The sequence below is a fragment of the Hemibagrus wyckioides genome, linkage group LG06, assembly GCF_019097595.1.
Source record: "Hemibagrus wyckioides isolate EC202008001 linkage group LG06, SWU_Hwy_1.0, whole genome shotgun sequence".
Taxonomy (NCBI): domain Eukaryota; kingdom Metazoa; phylum Chordata; class Actinopteri; order Siluriformes; family Bagridae; genus Hemibagrus; species Hemibagrus wyckioides.
This window is the reverse complement of record NC_080715.1, coordinates 26,699,631-26,720,432: the sequence shown is the minus strand read 5'-3', so window position 1 is coordinate 26,720,432 and position 20,802 is coordinate 26,699,631. Positions and strand designations below refer to the sequence as shown.

The 20,802-nt window shown below is 39.8% G+C and overlaps 1 protein-coding gene across 8 annotated transcripts in view; it reads right to left on the bottom strand.

Moving 5' to 3' along the window:
* Positions 1-20,802, bottom strand: part of lrch1 (leucine-rich repeats and calponin homology (CH) domain containing 1) — a 51,227-nt gene that overhangs the window by 29,313 nt on the left and 1,112 nt on the right. For all 8 annotated transcript variants that reach the window (XM_058391599.1, XM_058391600.1, XM_058391601.1 and 5 more), the window contains exon 2: positions 1,267-1,411. In XM_058391599.1, coding sequence (XP_058247582.1) covers positions 1,267-1,411 — 145 coding nt within the window. The remainder of the gene's footprint in view (positions 1-1,266; positions 1,412-20,802) is intronic.

Genomic DNA, 20,802 nt, shown 5'->3' with positions numbered 1-20,802 from the left:
CAAGAAACTGATTTACTTGATTATTTGATTATTCCTGGCTGTGTCCTTTTCAGTTGGTTTTAACACAACTAGAAAACCTACACTTACATCCTTCTTTCTACTTTGTCAGTTATAAAACATAACAGCTGTCTAATCTGCAGTAACACAAGAATTTCCCTCATGGGATCAATAAAGTACCTATCTATCTATCTATCTATCTATCTATCTATCTATCTATCTATCTATCTATCTATCTACATATCTGTCTATCTATCTATCTATCTATCTATCTATCTATCTATCTATCTATCTATCTATCTATCTATACAGTAGAATTATATTTACATGATGCATAATGGGTTTTATAGTGACAAATATTTTCAGGACTGAGAGACAGTACACTGGAATTACACTACACAATTACTACACAACACATTGAACTAAAGATTCGTGACAGAACTTTCTGTCTATTTTACATGGAAAAACAAAATTCTTCATATTTCCTCCTGCTCTGTTCCCAGACACAGCTGTGATCAAATTTCTAGAAATTCCTGTTCCTCAAGTAGTTGATGTTACTTCAGCTCATTGTGTGTCTTTAATGTTTTCATTATGGTTGAGTGACCATGTATATTCATATATAAACCTTCATTCAAACATTCAAACATTCAAATGAATATCAAACATTCAACAAAATATTCAGCCCAAATTTAGCTACGCTGTAGGTAACACATAGCTAGACATGTAGCTGGAGATTATGTGTTTATGTGTTGTGTTTATGGTTGTGTTAATATCAAATGATCAAGACTACAAAAAGTTCCAAGCTAGCTCATCAACACTTAGCTAGCTAGCTAGGAAATTTTTCTTCGTTAGCTAGCTCATCAAAACCTCGTAAGTTATAATGTACTGTAAATAGCCAAGCAAAATCCACTGTCCTGCTGGTTGATATCTAAATATCGATTAGGGAGATGTTTAGGTTACAGAGAATGATTTAATTCCTAAATTATGAAAATAATTTTCTTTTGGCAAACTTACATCGGCATAATGTTTATATGAGAGGCGTACAAGAAGCTCTAAAATAATCCAATCGTAAATGTATTAAAAATGATAATGTGATATAAATTATCATTAACAAAACACTCAGAAATTCTCAGATGTTAGAACAAACGTTTTTGTTTCTTTCATTTTCTTTGTTTCCTGTCAATATCTACAAATGTTTACCTTCCACATTAGTATTTATAAATGTTTATATATTTGTACTTGATATTTAATTAGCTACTGTTGAAGTACCTGATGTTTAATGAGGTGAGCGACTGCAGGCTGATGACGGTGTCAGGAATGCTTTTGATACAGTTGTGATAAAGGTTCAGCGTTTCCAATGAAACAAGCCGCGTGACCTCAGGAGGAACCTCCGTCAGACGATTCTTTGAAAGATCTGAAAAGAAGGTGGGAAAAAAAAGGAATGAGTTAGATGAAGGATACAAATATTCACAAAGTTGGACTAAAATTAGCATACTGACTAGCATGCGCATTAGCAAGAACTGTTAGCGAGCAAGAACAGGGGCACATTAGATCACACTCTAGATCACATTTACATTTACACATTTACACTTTTAGACTCTCCTGAATTTTAACATCATACCCAAATACATAAAATCCTGCTTATGGATGATGTATGAGGATCATCCGTCGACCTTTTTTCTCTTATGAGCTCTAAATGAAGACATTAGAATGTTAGCATCATGTGTATTGCTAGCTAACAAAACAGGCCATTCTGCTGCTTGATAAGTCTCTAAAAATGTAAATCCAGCTCATAATGACTCATAACACTGTTCATGAGTGTTGCCTCTGTCCTTTTTTCTTTGTAATGAAATAAAAAACTTCCTGATTTGACATATAAGCTTTTTTCAGACTGTGTTTATACACCTGTCCTGAGGAACTTCACTACTTCTGCTTCCTGCATCACCTCCTTCACCATTCTGCTATTATTATTAATTATTTCTATTCATATCTAAATTATTTTACTAGCAGGAAACATAAGTGGCTATTTCACCCTTAACATCCTGCAGCGATATAATTATACAAAACAACTGCTGATGTTAATGTAAGATATAAAACACTTGGAGTGTGTTGTTGTTATTATTATTATTATTATTATTATTATTATTATTATTATTATTATTATACTGCACTGGAGCAATGCAGCTGTCATGAAGCACCAGGAATCTTGAAACATTATGATCCCTGACAGGTGACGTCAATAACACTGATTATCTCCTCATCATGGCACCTGTTATTGGGTGAGATATATTAGGCAGAAAGTGAACATTTTGTCCTCAAAGTTGATGTGTTAGAAGCAGTAAAAAAGGGCAAGAGTAAGGATTTGAGCGTGTTTGACAAGGACCAAATTGTGTTGGCTAGACTACTGGATCAGAGCATCTCCAAAACTGCAGCTCTTGTGGAGTGTTCTTGGTCAGCAGTGGTCAGTATCTATCAAAAGTGCTCCAAGGAAGGATCAGTGGTGAACCGGTGACAGGGTCATGGGCGGCCAAGGCTCATTGATGCACATGGGGAGTGAAGGCTGGCCCATGTGATCCGATCCAACAGATGAGCTACTGTTGCTCAACTTGCTGAAGAGGTTAATGCTGCTTCTGAAAGGTGTCAGAATACACAGTGCATGACGGGTCAGGGCTGTTTTGGCAGCAAAAAGGGGGACCAACACAATATTAGGCAGGTGGTCATAATGTGACCATTATTACCATAATGTAATCATTATGCCTGGTCAGCATATATATACACTATATTGCCAAAAGTATTCGCTCACCCATCCAAATAATCAGAATCAGGTGTTCCAATCACTTCCATGGCCACAGATGTATAAAATCAAGCACCTAGGCATGCAGACTGTTTTTACAAACATTTGTGAAAGAATAGGTCGCTCTCAGGAGCTCAGTGAATTCCAGTGTGGAACTGTGATAGGATGCCACCTGTGCAACAAATCCAGTCGTGAAATTTCCTCGCTCCTAAATATTCCACAGTCAACTGTCAGCTGTATTATAAGAACGTGGAAGTGTTTGGGAATGACAGCAACTCAGCCACGAAGTGGTAGACCACGTAAACTGATGGAGCGGGGTCAGCGGATGCTGAGGCGCATAGTGCGAAGAGGTCGCCAACTTTCTGCAGAGTCAATCACTACAGACCTCCAAACTTCATGTGGCCTTCAGATTAGTTCAAGAACAGTGCGCAGAGAGCTTCATGGAATGGGTTTCCATGGCCGACCAGCTGCATCCAAGCCATACATCACCAAGTGCAATGCAAAGCGTCGGATGCAGTGGTGTAAAGCATGCCGCCACTGGACTCTAGAGCAGTGGAGACGCGTTCTCTGGAGTGACGAATCACGCTTCTTCATCTGGCAATCTGATGGACGAGTCTGGGTTTGGCGGTTGCCAGGAGAACGGTACTTGTCTGACTGCATTGTGCCAAGTGTAAAGTTTGGTGGAGGGGGATTATGGTGTGGGGTTGTTTTTCAGGAGCTGGGCTTGGCCCCTTAGTTCCAGTGAAAGGAACTCTGAATGCTTCAGCATACCAAGACATTTTGGACAATTCCATGCTCCCAACTTTGTGGGAACAGTTTGGAGCTGGCCCCTTCCTCTTCCAACATGACTGTGCACCAGTGCACAAAGCAAGGTCCATAAAGACATGGATGACAGTCTGGTGTGGATGAACTTGACTGGCCTGCACAGAGTCCTGACCTCAACCCGATAGAACACCTTTGGGATGAATTAGAGCGGAGACTGAGAGCCAGGCCTTCTCGTCCAACATCAGAGTGTGTCCTCACAAATGCGCTTCTGGAAGAATGGTCAAATATTCCCATAAACAAATTCCTAAACCTTGTGGACAGCCTTCCCAGAAGAGTTGAAGCTGTTATAGCTGCAAAGGGTGGACCGACGTCATATTGAACCCTATGGATTACGAATGGGATGTCACTTACCTTCATGTGCGAGTCAAGGCAGGTGAGCGAATACTTTTGGCAATATAGTGTATATATATATAATATATATATATATATATACAGACAGTATTGTTGTATTTGTAATGCACTAAAATATTTATATAGTGAATAGAAGAATCAGCTGTTTCCATAAAAAATATCCTTAAATATTTACGAAGTTCATCATGGTTATCATGTAGCCCAATTCTATTTGAGCATTATCTAAAATATTTTTGGTTTCTTATTTTCTTATTATTAATCCTGCAGTACCTTGCAGTGCTATTGTGTGCCACAAGGGGGGACAATTCTCTCTCTCTCTCACTGTGTGTGTGTGTGTGTGTTTATATCTCGGTGAGGACCATGATACGTCTGAGAATTTGTTCAGTCCACAGGATTGAGGTTAGGCAAAGTGCTTTTATTTATTTATTTATTTATTTATTTATTTATTTATTTATTTAAAAACCTAAAGAGACAAATCATTTTTTTTGTCAGTTACTAAGGTGAAGATCAGGGTTAGATTTAAATCGCTGTATTAATAATTGGATTGGTCAGATAGTAAGACAGACACCTGTGTGTGTGTGTGTGTGTCTGTGTGTAGAAGGAGGAATACAAGGTTATTTCCATGAGAACTGTTTCAAAGCAACACATCTAGAAATGTTTTGGGGAAACCCACCTAGCTGTCTGTCTGTCTTTCTCTCACTCTTTCTCTTCCTCTCTCACACACACACACACACACACACAATACAGGTGCTATTGTTTCAATATACATAAGTGTGACTTAGCTGAGATTTTTACTTTGAGGGGAAGATCAACAAGGAAGCCTGTCTTACATCATTGTCAGCTAGAACAGGAAAGGCCACACACACACGCACACAGTCTCAAGGATTCATGGTTTAAGAGCCATAATTGGAAATGTAGAGGAACAGTTGGCACTGTACATGCCTTAAGTTGACGTCACTGCAGTGATGACATAGTGTGTGTGTGTGTGTGTGTGTGCTTTTTATCCACTTTGTTTTATTTTAAATGCATTTTCCGCAGATTTATCAGAAACATAAATTCATTCCCATTCCTCCTCCCACACACTCCCACTCAAACACGCACTCTTACTCACCCTAACAAACTGAACACTGGAACAACAAACCCAAAACACACACACATACACACATACACACAAAACTAAACTCCAAAACACACTCTCTCACACACACAAAACTAAACTAAACTCCAAAACACACACACGCAAACTCACACATATAAACATACACCCACACATGCGCACACACACAGTGTAAATGTGTGTATATTTTAGTGTGTGTGTGTGTGTGTGTGTGTGTGTGCGTATGTGCATTTTGAAGTTTAGTTTTAGTATGTGTGTGTTTGTGTGTGTGAGTGTGTGTGTCTGTGTGAGTGTGCATGTATCTGCTTACAATAAATAATTTATACATTGCATTGTTTTAAAATACATAAAGTTTGGTTTGTTTATTATTTGTGTTTGTTAAATGGTGGCATTAAGTAACGTGTGTGTGTGTGTGTGTGTGTGAGACATGACGAAGGCTGACCTGGTGAACCTTGTTTCAAGTGTTTCTAGGGGAACAACACGAATAAAAAGAGATAATATGACAGGCCTACACACGCACACACTCTCACACACACACACATGCACGCATGCCTAAGGAGTCCAGCTTTAGAATATGATGCAAGAGATATAAGAATAAACAAACAAACTATACATAAACGTGTAGCAAATTCTATGGTCAGAAGCAGCAATGTCTGAGCTGATGGAGGATCGTTCCCTGCACCAGTTTCTTCTGGTTTCAATTCTTTAAAAGAAACTGTGTGATGATCTGCAAATGGTTCAAACTAAAACCAGTGAAGATATCAGAAGTTCCTCTGGAGGCTCCGCCTCTTCCTCTACATAAGCACCCTGTTATCAAAACACATTTTCCTGTCAACTACAGTGAAAAGAAGATGGGTTTTAAACAGTTCTCCAACATAGAATGTGCTATCGGAATGCTTTCTTTTCCAGACTCTGACTTTGTCTAGTGCAAACATTACCCAGCATTAACTGTCATTTTTCAGCCATTTTATTGTATTGTATTCTTAGTAACAATCACACCGTATCTTACTGAATTTCCCAATGCTAACACTCTAAAAGTCAAACCAAAAGTATGCAAAGTGCTCATAGCTTTAGCTGCCAGTTCTTTATACTAGTTGGTACTTCCCTGATAATGATGTTCCAGTAAGAATACTGCATGTGAACTCATGTTTGAGACAACGCCTTTATTTTATATAAGTCTGATAACAAGTAGGAACATAGACCTGAAACAGCTCTGCTGAAAAAAGACAGTTTAGATTAGCATGGCTGTGTAAGAAAGAAGAAAGATAACAGCAGCTTGACACAACAGATCATCTCTGAGAAAAACAGAGTGATACGATTACAAAAACATATATAATATGATGTACTCTAACAATGGTATTATGACCTTGCTAATAGGTTACAGGAGTGCTAAGCAAACTACTTCATAACTTGAGCTAACCACTAATGCTAACTAAGTTCAGTGACGAATATTTTAGTACAGGATACAATATAAAGTTGCTTAATTTAAAAAAAAAAATTACAACAGCTAACGAGGAATAATCGTTGTTGTTGTTTTTGTTGTTCTTTCGGCTGCTCCCTATTTGGGGTCGCCTCAGTGGATCATTTGGTCCGCATGAAACATGGAATAATTGTGCTAATGCTAATTGATATAGAGCTCAGTAATTATCCATTCTTTCAGCCATCTTGGTTCCATAAGTAAATTTAACCCATTCATTCTCTCTGTAGATATTTTCAGAAAATTCTTCAATAAAGACTTGATAAATCATGACTGCACGAAATGTTCAGGAGCTTTAAGAGTTAACATTGCTTGTAATGTAAACTGTTGTATTCATTAGAAGATCGTTGTCTCTGGTGGTCTCAGAATTTTGGGCCACACTGTACATCTATATACGACATCATCAGCATTTTACATCCATTCACAAGTCATGCTAGAAGATTTGTCTGATTTTTAATCATGTCCTAGAATAAAAAAACCAAACACCTTTATCACACATACACGTCTAGTTTTCAAATGTATTTGCTTAATTATAGTAATTTAAAAAAAAAACAATATTGGAGGTCAGTGCTGAGAACATTTGCTAGAAAACATGGCTAGAGCTAGTGTTTTGATCTCCTGTCGAATCATTATAGATTTCTATAAAATATTTTTAAAAAATTATAAACTTCAATTAACATTTTCAACATGCAACTTAATGGACTACACAGCTTTCTTACTCATGTATCTCTCAGTCTATAATTAACACAATTTATTAGCATGTCAGCTAGAAAATTTGTAACTGATCATTTTTTTACACAAGCGAAGCATGATACATCGGCTTCAATCGCTGCCATGAGTGTTAAAAACAATTTCACACTTAAAGACTAAAGCTAGCTCTGGTTCATTACACTGTAACAGTCTGAACAATTACAACTAATTTCTAACTAATCATTAATTTTTTTTAATCATCGTCTTTATCTATCTGATAGATGGTTGTTATGGTTCCAACAGCCGCCTTAGATACCGACGTGCTAACATTTGCTAATTTTCAAAAATACAATCATTGGGGAAAATAGAACCAATGTCCTGCGAGTATAGTAGCAAATATTCATCAAAAATAAAATCTTTAAAATGATTACAGATAAAACTCAGTACCGTTTTTGTCCTGAATGCTGATGCAGAGGACTTTAGGATGTTTACACCAACAAAAGATCGCTAAAAAGAAGGAATTTGAACAGATCATGAGCAGGCAGCATTGTGTTGTTTCAAACACCCACATAGTGGAATTCTTCTGTCACCATGCCGGTATCACAATCTAAAGTTTATATACACAGAAGCTAAAGAAGCTTCAAACTCCACAAATTTCATGTTAAACAATTTCCTGTGGGTCAGTTACCGCATCAACTTTATTTTCCTCCAGGAAGTAGTTCCTCCATTTCTTTTAGTAGGTCAAAGGTTTACATACAACAAGCAAGGCTGTCTCTTTAAACATTATGGAAACACACAGGTATTGACTTTTAATGATGCTTCTGGTTGACCAATGGTGCACTTAGCAGTTCATTAAAAGTGCCTTTCCCTTTGCCCTTGATATCTTGGGACAATCCAAGAAAACCATCCAAAAATTCTGTCTTTCCAAACCACTAAGGTAGGACCATCATTCAGAAAAGAGGCACGAAAACTGAAATACCAGGAATGATCTAGTACTTTGATCTGAAAGGTTCAACTTAACCCCAAGACAACAACACAGGAGCTGATGAAGAAACTGGAGGCATCAAGTACCAAAGTGTGAACAAGTCCTAAATTCTACATGGTCTGAAATACTGCCAGGTCAGTAAAAAGCTATAAAAAAGCTTAAAAAAAAGTTTGGAGGAGTGTTACAATGGAGGAGCCGTAAGGATCAGCGCCATGTAAAGAGGAAAAAGTCTTTAAGAACACCATCACAATCGTGAAGCATGGGGGTAGAGCATCATGTCATGAGGAAGGTCAACGCAAACTTGGTCACAATCCAGTCATCCAGCAGGACAATCATCCTAAACATACGTCTGAATATTTATAGACTGTGTTTGATTGTCAAGGTCCACAGGCGAAGAAAAGGATGCAGGAGAAGGATTCTGAGAAACTTGGGGACCAAGTCAAGCAAACCCACAGAACATTTGCTAAATAAAAGCTGAAATCAATCTGTCTCTTAGCGATTGTTTTGAAATGACCCCTAAAATGACACTATCACAGGAAACATCATACAAATCTCCAAGGACCGGACTCCGACTGGAAGCCTCGGGAACTCCGGTCCAGGACTAAAGGCTGCCAAGTGTCTAGCATGTGACGCAGGTGAGGCACCGAGTCATGAGGGGAAGTTCATGAGTGTTAAGCACACACACACAGACTTGCAATTTGTATATAAAAAGAAATGCTCATTAGTACATCTAGGAGCACACACACACACACACACCAACAAAGCACACAGTGACACGCCAGTCAATAAGCTGGTCATTTACACAGCCGCTAACACTTCAACACTGACACACACATAGGCATACACACACACAGGCATATACACATGAAAATTCGGAAGTGTGTGTGTGTGTGTGTGTGTGTGTGTATATGTGTGTGCGTGTGTTAGAGAGAGAGAGAGAGAGAGAGAGAGAGAGAGATGTAGGGACGTTTTTTGGAAATCACGCCTTTTAAAATTCTTGTGGCACAATAAGTCATTCCTGTGGAATCTCTCTCTCTCTCTCTCTCTCTCTTTAATCTGTCACTTTATACATTTCCCTCTAGTCTTTCTGTCCTCCTTTTCCATCCCTTTTTTCTCTCTTTCATCACTGGCTCTCTTTATTATCTCTCCTGTGTGTCTCTCTCTCTTTCTCTCTCTCTCTCTCTCTCTCATTCACCCATCTTACTGTTTTATCCCTCTGTTTCTCCCTCGCTCTTTCTCTCTCGTTCTTGTTTCTGCTGCACTCCTCCACAAACCCGAGCTTCAACAAAAGATGTTACAGAAATGAACAAACATGAAATGAACAGCTCATTCGCCTCCACCACCCACACACACACACACAAACACACACACTAAGGAATATTTCTGCCAGTCATTAGGTAATTGCAAAGATTTGTCTTCTGTTCTCTGTCGCTCTTAAATACACACACACACACACATAATCAGTGAGCAATTACAAAGTTACGTGTATTCCAGCAACTCACTCGTAGCCTCCAACATCACAGCTGGAGTGGGCATGCTGAAGAATGCGGTGCGTCAGCACACACACACACACACACACACACACACACACACAGCAGACATGATCATATCCCTGTTCTGAAGCTGCTGTAAACCTTAACCACAGGATGAAGCTCCACCCAGAAACAAGGATAATGACAGTGTGTGTGTGTGTGTGTGTGTGTGTGGACATTGTTTCCGTTTCAGAAGTGTGTAACACAACATGAAGTGTTAGCCAGATATCCAAAGCCCAGGATACAGGAAGAAAGTGATTGGTGTTGATGTTGAGTGAAAGCTGGAAGGTGGACATCTAGGTACTACACCCAGCACTAATGACCACTAATGATCTCTCTCTCTCTCTCTCTGTCTCTCTGTCTGTGCCTCACTCTCTGTCTCACTCTCTCTCTCTCCCTCTATGTCTCTCTCACTCTGTTTCTCTCCCCCTATCTCTGTCTGTTTCTCACTCTCTGTGTCTCCCTCTTCCACTTACAGAGAGTATGCTTCAGTATGTCAGGATGGCCGAGCAGTCTAAGGTGCCAGACTCAAGGTTCAAACCTTCCCCCTGATGTAAGGAGGATTCTGTTCTCTGAATGGAGGTGTGGGTTCAAATCCCACTTCTGACATGAACTTCTTCTTTACACAGACTCATGTTAAAAAAATTCCACTCATGAATATCAATTCAGTAAAGTTGAAATCATGCTTGTAGATGTATGTTTGTTTTTTTTCACTGGATCAAATGGTGCTACCTAAAAATACACCATGTGCTGCTGTAAGAGGAAGTCAATGCATTTTGTTGTTGAAATAATGGGGTATATCTAGATTTAGCATAATTCTTAATTCATAATACCCCAAAACTTTAATAACTCTAACTTTTATTACTACAACTATTGTTAGTAGTGTCAGTAGTATTAATAGTAGTTAAAGGAGAAGTTCACTTTCAGAACAAAAATCTACAGATGATTTCCTCACCCCCTTGTCATCCAAGATGTCTTTCTTTCTTCAGTCGTAAAGAAATGATGTTTTTTGAGGAAAACATTTCAGGATTTTTCTCCATATAGTGGACTTCAGTTCAAACTCGCAGGCACCATTGAAGTCCACTATATGGAGAAAAATCCTGAAATGTTTTCCTCAAAAAACATAATTTCTTTACAACTGAAGAAAGAAAGACATGAACATCTTGGATGACAGGGGGGTGAGGAAATTATTTGTAGATTTTTGTTCTGTAAGTGAACTTCTCCTTTAAGCTAATTTATATATGTGTGTGTGTCACTGTGTGAGTTTATGTGTGTGTGTATCTTTGTGTGAATGTGTGTCGCTGTGTGTGTGTGTGTGTGTGTATCTGAATACTTTGTATGTACACGTGTGTGTCGGTTTGTGTTTATGTGTGTGTATCTGTGTGTATGTGTGTCACTGTGTGTTGTCTACATCTATGTGTGTCTATGTGTATCTTTGTGCGTATGTGTGACGCTGTATGTGTGTGTGTGTGTATACATCTATGTGTATATGTGTAATGCTGTGTGTGTGTGTGTGTTTTTAAGCTAATTTATATTTATCAAGAGGAATAGAGAATAATGTAAGAAATACTCGTTACACTGCTCTAATCTGTCATTAGGGTTTAAATCCACACCTTCTGGTTCTGGAAGTTAAAGAGAAGAGAATGTTTAATTCCTCACACTGCATGATGTCTCAGAAACACACTCTGTAATGAAGATCAGCACTTTCTGGATATTTGAGCTCATTATGGTGCTGAGATTCTCACCTTCATTAACATTAAAGTGGGAGTGACTAGCACACCTGATATTCTTACTAATCACACCTGTGTGTGTGTGTGTGTGTGTGTGTGTGTGCGTACATCTATGTGTGTCACTGTGTGTGTACATCTATGTGTGTTTGTGTCACTGTGAGTGTGTACATCTATGTGTGTATGTGTGTGGGTGTACATCTGTGTGTATGTGTGTCGCTGTGTGTACATCTATGTGTGTAGGTGTGTGTGTGTGTACATCTATGTGTGTATGTGTGTCGCTGTGTGTGTGTGTACATCTATGTGTGTATGTGTGTCGCTGTGTGTGTGTGTACATCTATGTGTGTATGTGTATCGCTGTGTGTGTGTGTGTGTGTACATCTATGTGTGTATGTGTGTCGCTGTGTGTGTGTGTACATCTATGTGTGTATGTGTGTCGCTGTGTGTGTGTGTACATCTATGTGTGTCACTGTGTGTGTTTATGTGTGTGTGCGTGTACATCTGTGTGTCGCTGTGTATGTGTACATCTATGGGTGTATGTGTGTCGCTGTGTGTGTGTGTACATCTATGTGTGTATGTGTGTCGCTGTGTGTGTGTGTGTACATCTATGTGTGTATGTGTGTCGCTGTGTGTGTGTACATCTATGTGTGTCACTGTGTGTGGGTGTACATCTGTGTGTATGTGTGTCGCTGTGTGTACATCTATGTGTGTAGGTGTGTGTGTGTGTGTACATCTATGTGTGTATGTGTGTCGCTGTGTGTGTGTGTACATCTATGTGTGTATGTGTGTCGCTGTGTGTGTGTGTACATCTATGTGTGTATGTGTATCGCTGTGTGTGTGTGTGTACATCTATGTGTGTATGTGTGTCACTGTGTGTGTGTGTACATCTATGTGTGTATGTGTGTCGCTGTGTGTGTGTGTACATCTATGTGTGTCACTGTGTGTGTTTATGTGTGTGTGCGTGTACATCTATGTGTGTCGCTGTGTGTGTGTACATCTATGTGTGTATGTGTGTCGCTGTGTGTGTGTGTACATCTATGTGTGTATGTGTGTCGCTGTGTGTGTGTGTGTACATCTATGTGTGTATGTGTGTCGCTGTGTGTGTGTACATCTATGTGTGTCACTGTGTGTGTTTATGTGTGTGTGCGTGTACATCTATGTGTGTCGCTGTGTGTGTGTACATCTATGTGTGTATGTGTGTCGCTGTGTATGTGTGTACATCTATGTGTGTATGTGTGTCGCTGTGTGTGTGTGTGTACATCTATGTGTGTATGTGTGTCGCTGTGTGTGTGTACATCTATGTGTGTCACTGTGTGTGTTTATGTGTGTGTGCGTGTACATCTATGTGTGTCGCTGTGTGTGTGTGTACATCTATGTGTGTATGTGTGTCGCTGTGTGTGTGTGTGTACATCTATGTGTGTATGTGTGTTGCTGTGTGTGTTAGGGATGCCACAATACTCAATATAATATTAAAGCTTTCGGTACGACCTCCGTGGTTCAATATGCGTATGTGAACCACGTTTTTTCCGTTTAAATAATTCCCATGTGTTTTATTACTTTCTGAACCACCTGTTTGTTTGCCTGTACTATATGTCTACGCACTGAGACAGACACGCCTCCCCGCAAGTAAATATCAGTGAGCGCTAAAGTTAGGGTCACTTAAACATGCTTGCGATGCTGGTGTCAGATTTCACAATCTAACCCTGGAGAGCGGTGAAGTGAGACAAACACGAGGAAGCAGCGCCGTCTTTTAGATCTGTGGTGTGGGGACATTTCGGATTTGTTGTTGACTATGATGCCAATTAAACAAAAATGCTAAACAAAAAATAACTGTGTGCAAGCACTGTTACACACGAGTTAGCTACTCAAATGGAAATACTTCCATCATGACCGCACATCTGTAGCTCCATCACCCCGCGATATCATTGTCTGGAAGCAGGATGGCAGAGCAGGTAACACAGGTACCCAAAAAGTAACAGTCCCCTATCTGATTCCTTCCAGCATTCAGACCCAACTGGTTCAGAGAGAAAGATTTGCAGCCGTTTTCGGTGATCGGTGATGTGGGCTTTCGACACCTTATAAAAGTGCTCCACCCGCGGTACACACTACCGCCACGTCCTTTTTTTTGTTTGTTTGTTTTTTTTTTACCACCAATACTGTAATTCCCAATCTCTACAAAAAGATGCGCAACAACATCAAAACCGAATCAGCTAAAGCACAAAGCCTTGCTCTAACAACAGACAGTTGGACCTCGCAGACAACAGAGTTATCTCACGGTGACTGGTCATTACAGAGAGGATTGGGATGTTTCATCTCCTGTATGAAAGTCATACAAGCGCTAATTTGGCAGAAGAGTTGATAAATGCAGTGAATATTGTGCATGTAATTCATGAAGCTGACGTGCTGTGAACGGCCAGTGTTAATTTTTTATATATCTTTTTTTTTTTTATCTCACTATTTTCAGTACACTATGAATGTGTACAAATTGATTTTTGCATTTAAGTAAAATAAAGAGAAGTGCAACTAAAACTTACTGTTCCTGTCACCTAAGCAAAGAATAATGAAAAAAACACTTTAATTTGCCAAGCCATCCGAACCGAACCGAAAACCGTGGGTAAAAAATGAGGTACGTATTGAACCATGGGTTAACTGTATTGTCGCAACCCTAGTGTGTGTACATCTATGTGTGTCACTGTGTGTGTGTATGTGTGTGTGTACATCTGTGTGTCACTGTGTGTGTGTATGTGTGTGTACATCTATGTGTGTCACTGTGTGTGTGTATGTGTGTCGCTGTGTGTGTACATCTATGTGTGTCACTGTGTGTGTGTGTGTCTGAATCTATGTATGTATTACTGTGTCTGTTTGTGTGTCTGAATCTATGTATGTATTACTGTGTGTCTGTTTGTGTGTCACTGTGTGTGTTTGTCTTTACGTGTGTGCGTGTATATGTGTGTATGTGTGTAGCTGTGTGTGTGTGTGAATCTGTGTATGTATGTATGTGTGTGTGTGTGTGCTTGTGTTTGTGTGTGTATCCTTGTGTGTCGCTGTGTGTATGTGTGTGTGTGTACATCTATGTGTGTCACTGTGTGTGTGTCTCTGTTTATGTGTGTGTATCATTGTGTGTGTGTGTGAACTACGTGTGTCGCTGTGTGTGTGCATCTGTGTGTGTGTATCTTTGTGTGTGTGTGTGTGTCACTGTGTGTGTAAATCTATGTGTGTCACTGTGTGTGCGTGTACATCTATATGTGTGGCTGTGTGTGTGTCTGAATCTATGTATGTATTTGTTTGTGTATGTTTATGTGTGTGTATCTTTGTGTGAATGTGTATCACTGTGAATATGTGTATATACATCTATGTGTATATGTGTAATGCTGTGTGTGTTTTTGTGTGTGTGTACATCTATGTGTGTATGTGTGTCGCTTTTTGTGTGTTTTTTTGTGTGTATGTGTCGCTGTGTGTTGGGGGGGCCCTATGGTAATGTGGAGTTTCTATGGTAATATGCTAAAGAGGACCACAGACCATTTTACACACACACACACACACACACACACACACACACGCACACACACAAAAGCAACAAACCCTCTGATAAACCTCACAATTTATTACCCCTATCTTCCCCTAGAATTCTGTACTCTGCATCAAACCCTGTGTGTATGTGTGTGTGTGTGTATGCATGATGTGTTTTGTGTCTGGGATTAGTCTAGTAATCTGCAGCAGCTGTACCACGAAAACAAGATAAATAACACATTGTAACACATCAGCAAAACAGAAGCAGGGAGGTGGGGGCAGAGAGGGGGGGTACAGAAAGAGAGATGGGGGGGATAAAGATAGAGATAGAGGGGGGGGGAGCTGTTTACTGCCAAACAATTTAAACCCTTACAAAAGAGGTGAAACAGAATTCCCGTCAGCTCTGTATGAAGTCTCCACTGCACAAATCCAGAGTGATTAAATCCTAAACTGAAATAGTTGGCAGTGAATTATGGCACAAAAATAAAAACATTCCCTTTCTTTCCATTCCCTGCTTTCAAACTAATGAGTCGCCATCTTCATGTAATAACTCCAGCACTGCTTCCAGCTCTGAGCCCCTGAGCGGAAACAAGGCTCAGGATGCACCTCGACCTTTCTGACCCTGAACACTGGACAGTCTGGAGGATGTGCGCTCCTCTGTCTACAGTCCTGAAGTGTCTCAGACTAGTGAGATCTGAGCAGCCAGGCCTGGAGCTGCACGCTGAAGACTGCAGGAATGAATAGAGATGCAAAGAGAACATCTTCACCATCTTTAGCCATTTTGTGCCATCGAACCCGGAACACAAGAGCTGTGGAAAACTTTGACTTCCTAACATATATACTGGAAATACTTTTTATGAAACGTTCATCCACGGGGAAAAAAATCCTAAAATTCATAAGTGGCACATTTCATCAGTCTAGAAATCACACGCTGAAGCTCGCTAAATCTTTCACACCAGACTTTACCACACACCAGACGCTACCACATTCTGCCATGTGCGTATATATGTGTGTGTGTGTGTGTCTGTGTGTCTGTGTATGTGTTTTTGAAAAAGCCCAGACCAAATACAACTCACAATACCTCTCTATATAGAATTTGAGTGAAATAATGTGATAACTTCCAATATTTCAATCAACTTCTCTTGAAGATTATCAAAAACTGGAGAGACTTTGATATAAATTCACTTAGACCTAACAACTACAGTATGGCAAACACACACACACACACACACAACAAGTCTCTGGACTCAAGTCTCTGTGGCCTGAAGTCAAAATGTCAACATACAATCAGGTGCTAAATCTCACTAACAAAGAGAGAAAGAGAGAGAGAGAGAGAGAGAGAGAGAGAGAGAGAGCGAGAGAATGAGAGAGAAAGAGAGGAAAAACCCAATAGAAGCCCTGCATGCAGAGTTCTTTAGGAGCATCCTCAGGGTACAGAAGAACACACCTAACAACGCATGCAGGGCAGAATTAGGACAATACCCTCTATTAATCCACATAGAGAAAAGAGCCATCAAATTCTGGAAACATCTGAAATTGAGTGACCCCGACTCTTATCATTTTAAAGCCCTTAAAAACCATGAAGCGAACATAGAAAAAAGCCCCCTTATTCAGCTGGTCGTGAGGCTCCACAAACAAACTAATCCGGCTAACACTGACCAGCCTCAGGACACTGACCACCTCATCCACAGAATTCGGCCCAAACAAAAGAATTAACACACAGAAGGAATATTCTCTCACTTACTGGACTAAAACAACACAAAAACAGTGCAAGCTCAATGTTATTTGGTGCTAAACAGAGAATACACAACAGCAGAGTACAATCAGAGAAAACACACTGAGGAAAACTATGACCAGTACGGACTCAGTGACCACAGCCTGGCCATAGAGACGGGCAGATACAGACAGAGCTGCCTGCCCAGCCACTTCCTCACATCTTGTACAAACTACCAGGAAATTTGAAAACAATTCTTTCCCTAATTCGAAATGATTTGTCCATACTTCATCAAACTGGAGAACGACACAAAACTTCAGTATTTACCTGGAGAAAAAAGAGACTGCATTTCCCTGGCAGCTCAGTACATCCACGCCTGCCACAAAAAGAGGGAGGAGTCGACCAATCAGTGATGCGCTCATGAACTCACACACACACACACACACACACACACACATTCACACACACTCACCTCACTCATACCTATAGATTTTAAGCTTTCATTTTGTTATTTATTTATTTGTTGGTTTATTTATTTGTATGTTGATTTTGTAATTTTGTTTGTAATCTTTACCCTTTTAAATGCTTTGGCAAAATTTATCATGCCAATAAAGCTCTTTTGAATTGTGTTGAATAGAAATGAGAGAGAGCGAGAGAGAGACAGAGAGAGACAGAGAGAGAGAGAGAGAGAGAGAGAGAGAAAGAGAGAGAGAGAGACAGAGAGAGAGAGAGAGAGAGAGAGAGAGAGAAAGAGAGAGAGAGAGAGACAGAGAGAGAGAGAGAGAGAGAGAGAGAGAGAGAGACAGAGAGAGAGAGAGACAGAGAGAATAAGAATAGTGAAGAATAGTGAAGAGTGAAAATAAGAATACAGTGACCATACTAGGTAACACTGCTAGCTACGCGTGCACTTCTCACAGCAGCTCTCATTCAGATGTTCAGTAATATATCTGATTTAGCGTAATAATTAAGGCATCATTATTTTTGGTAAGAGTTTAATGATTTTGAATTAAAAGTTTATTATTGTGTTGCTCACTGTATGTTAACATATATGTGCAATATGTTTGTATGTGCGCGCACACACACACACACACACAGACACACACATCTGGAGGCAGGATGTCAGCTCCTCCCATGTTCATTGTGTTCCCCTACAAGAGAAACGACCATTTCCTATAACTGCAACACACACACACACACACACATATTTACACATACTTCTCTATAACCAACCAAACCCTGACCACCTTGCTCCAATCCTAACATATACACACCTGACATCTGAAAGATTTTTACACACACACACACACACACACAGGTGTTCTTATAAGTCTTTGATAAACTGTTACTAACATCAATAACATGCTAACACAAAAATGTAACCATTTGATGGGTGTGTGTGTGTCTGTGTGTGTGTATGTACATGTGAGATACAGGAAAGGGAGGAATACTTCTGGTTTTCACACTTGCACACTAATACTTCATCACTGTGTCACTGTGTGTGTGAATGTGTGTGTATATATATATATATATATATATATATATATATATATATATATATATATATATATATATGTGTGTGTGTGTGTGTGTGTGTGTGAGTGTGCGTGTCTGTGTGTATGTGTCACTGCAGCTTTCTTCTAATGACATCACTTCATTGCTCCTCTTCCAAAAACACAATCCATAACCCTGCTATTTGCAGAATTTCAGGTCAGATGTTGGAAGCTCATCTCAGCGTCTCATGTCAGCGCTTCTACGCTTCACCAAAGCTTGTAGGTGAAGATAATCTTTCACTTTCACAAAAAAAACCTGTGAATCTGCACTTTGCAAGAACGAACCAAAGGAACTGAAAAGTTTAGGATTACAGAAATGAGGATCCAGTGAACAAGAGAAAAAAATTCCCCCATTAAACAAAGTTTGATTTAAAAAAAAAAAAAAGTGACCAAACGCTGGACATGTCACGTCTCACCACACAAGGTCAGGTCAGGTCAAGACTTCATACAATTCTTTTTTATGAGTTTAATCCAGGCTGGTCAGAGGGACATCTACACACATATACACATGCAAACAGACACACACACACACACAAACACATGCCCATACAGACACATATACACACACACACACACTCACACACATACTCATACAGTGACACATACACACACACATATACATAAATACACAAACACAGACACAAACATACACATACACACACACAAAAATACACATACACACGCAGACACATGTACACATACACAGCACATACACATTAACATACACATACACACACACACATGCACACATAGCCAAACACACATTTACACAAACACACACAACACAACACCTTTGTTTTACACATCTTGTGTAACCTGCAGCTGAAACCCAAATATATACAACTATACAACTAGAACTAGTCCCACTGTCTGACCTCACACACTTCATTGTATGAGTTCATACCACAAGTAAAGGTTTTTTTGTTTTTTGCTTTTTTTTATAAAAAAAATGGAGGGGCGTGGTTATGAAATACGCGGAAACAAACCCGCTTACTAACTGAATGCCGGGGAAGACAAAACAGATTCCTATCACAGCTGGCACAGCTGTTTCTTCTCCTTCCAGCATCACCCGCAGAAACAGCGCTGAGATACGTCCACTGCTCTGCTAAAACACTTCACGTGGGCCATTAACAGTGTTTTTAAAAGGTAGAAAATCTCCAGGCTGTAAATTCTTTAGGTTATAGAGACGACAGGACTTTCCGCATTGTGGCATTGTGCTTCCACATGCTGTCGAAAAGTGGAGAATAAATCTAATCAAACATCATAAAAAGCAAACAAAATGATTTAATGTATACTATAATGGCCTAAAGTTTGTGCACCCCTGACATTTCCAATCAGATCCATTCTTCTCTTCTCTTCTGAGAAGGATCTCCAATAGATGTTGGATTGTGTCTGTGGGGATTAGTGATCATTCAGCTACAAGAGCATTAGTGAGATGTTGGGATATTGAGGAGACTCCAGGTCCAGTTCATCCCAAAGGTGTTCACTCAGAGTCAGGGCTCTGTGCAGGACACTCCAGTTCTTCCACTTTCTCCAACTTTAGAGTCTTCATGGAGCTGCTTTGTGTACAGGAGCTGCTGGAATCAAGGATCATGCTGGAACAGGGTTCGAGGTAAAGTGAAGAGAAATACAGCATGCAGTGTGCTTCAAACTTTATAGCAACAGTGTCTAGTTCGCCGTAGTTGAGGTGGGTGTGGTTAAATTACAGCCTAACACACTCAACACACACTAACACTCGACTAACACACCCAACTCACACACTCAGCAGCCGCTGTACCATTATTTGTCCTTATAAAGGGTGTGTTAATGAGCTGATGAGCCAAAGTAGTGGGAATTAAAGTCAAGAAAAATGCTTTATAGGTGCAGTGAAGATTAACGCAAATCAGTAAATAAGGTTGATACTGGAATGGGATTAGATCAGGGTTAATCCAGCACACTGACATAACTTCATACATGCAGAAGTTCTGTGAATCATATCAAAATTTCACTGTAGTGCTTTCTTGTAAGCATTATGAACTAAGAAGCTGGTATATGTACAATGAAGATGTCATTCTTCTGCTTTTCTTCTACTCTGATGGACAAATCAGACACTGTGTAAAGTGTGTAACACTGTGCTATATATTAATTAGGTGTTTCCCTGCCATGCCTTAAAACCTGGACAAGCAACCAGTGTGATGTCAACTCACAACCCGACCAAACAGGACACCAGTTACAGTGAACACACACCTGGGATGTTTCGCATTAACCTCAACACACAGAGCGGAGGAGGTCAGAAATATCAACTGATGCTCAGAGCTCTGATACAGTATCAAAGACATTTAACACAAAATAAACATAATCTCATTTATTAATCCAAGCTGTTGTGGCTGAAATCTTTGAAGCAGAATTAAAAAAATAAATCTGCATGTTACAGCAGGGAAACGAAGATGAGGTAAAGACGTTAGGTTCAAATGTTCTCTTCACACCAGCAGGACATGGAGTAAATGGAATAAAGTGTGAAGTTTTTCGTCCCACAAAACACTTAAACCACCAA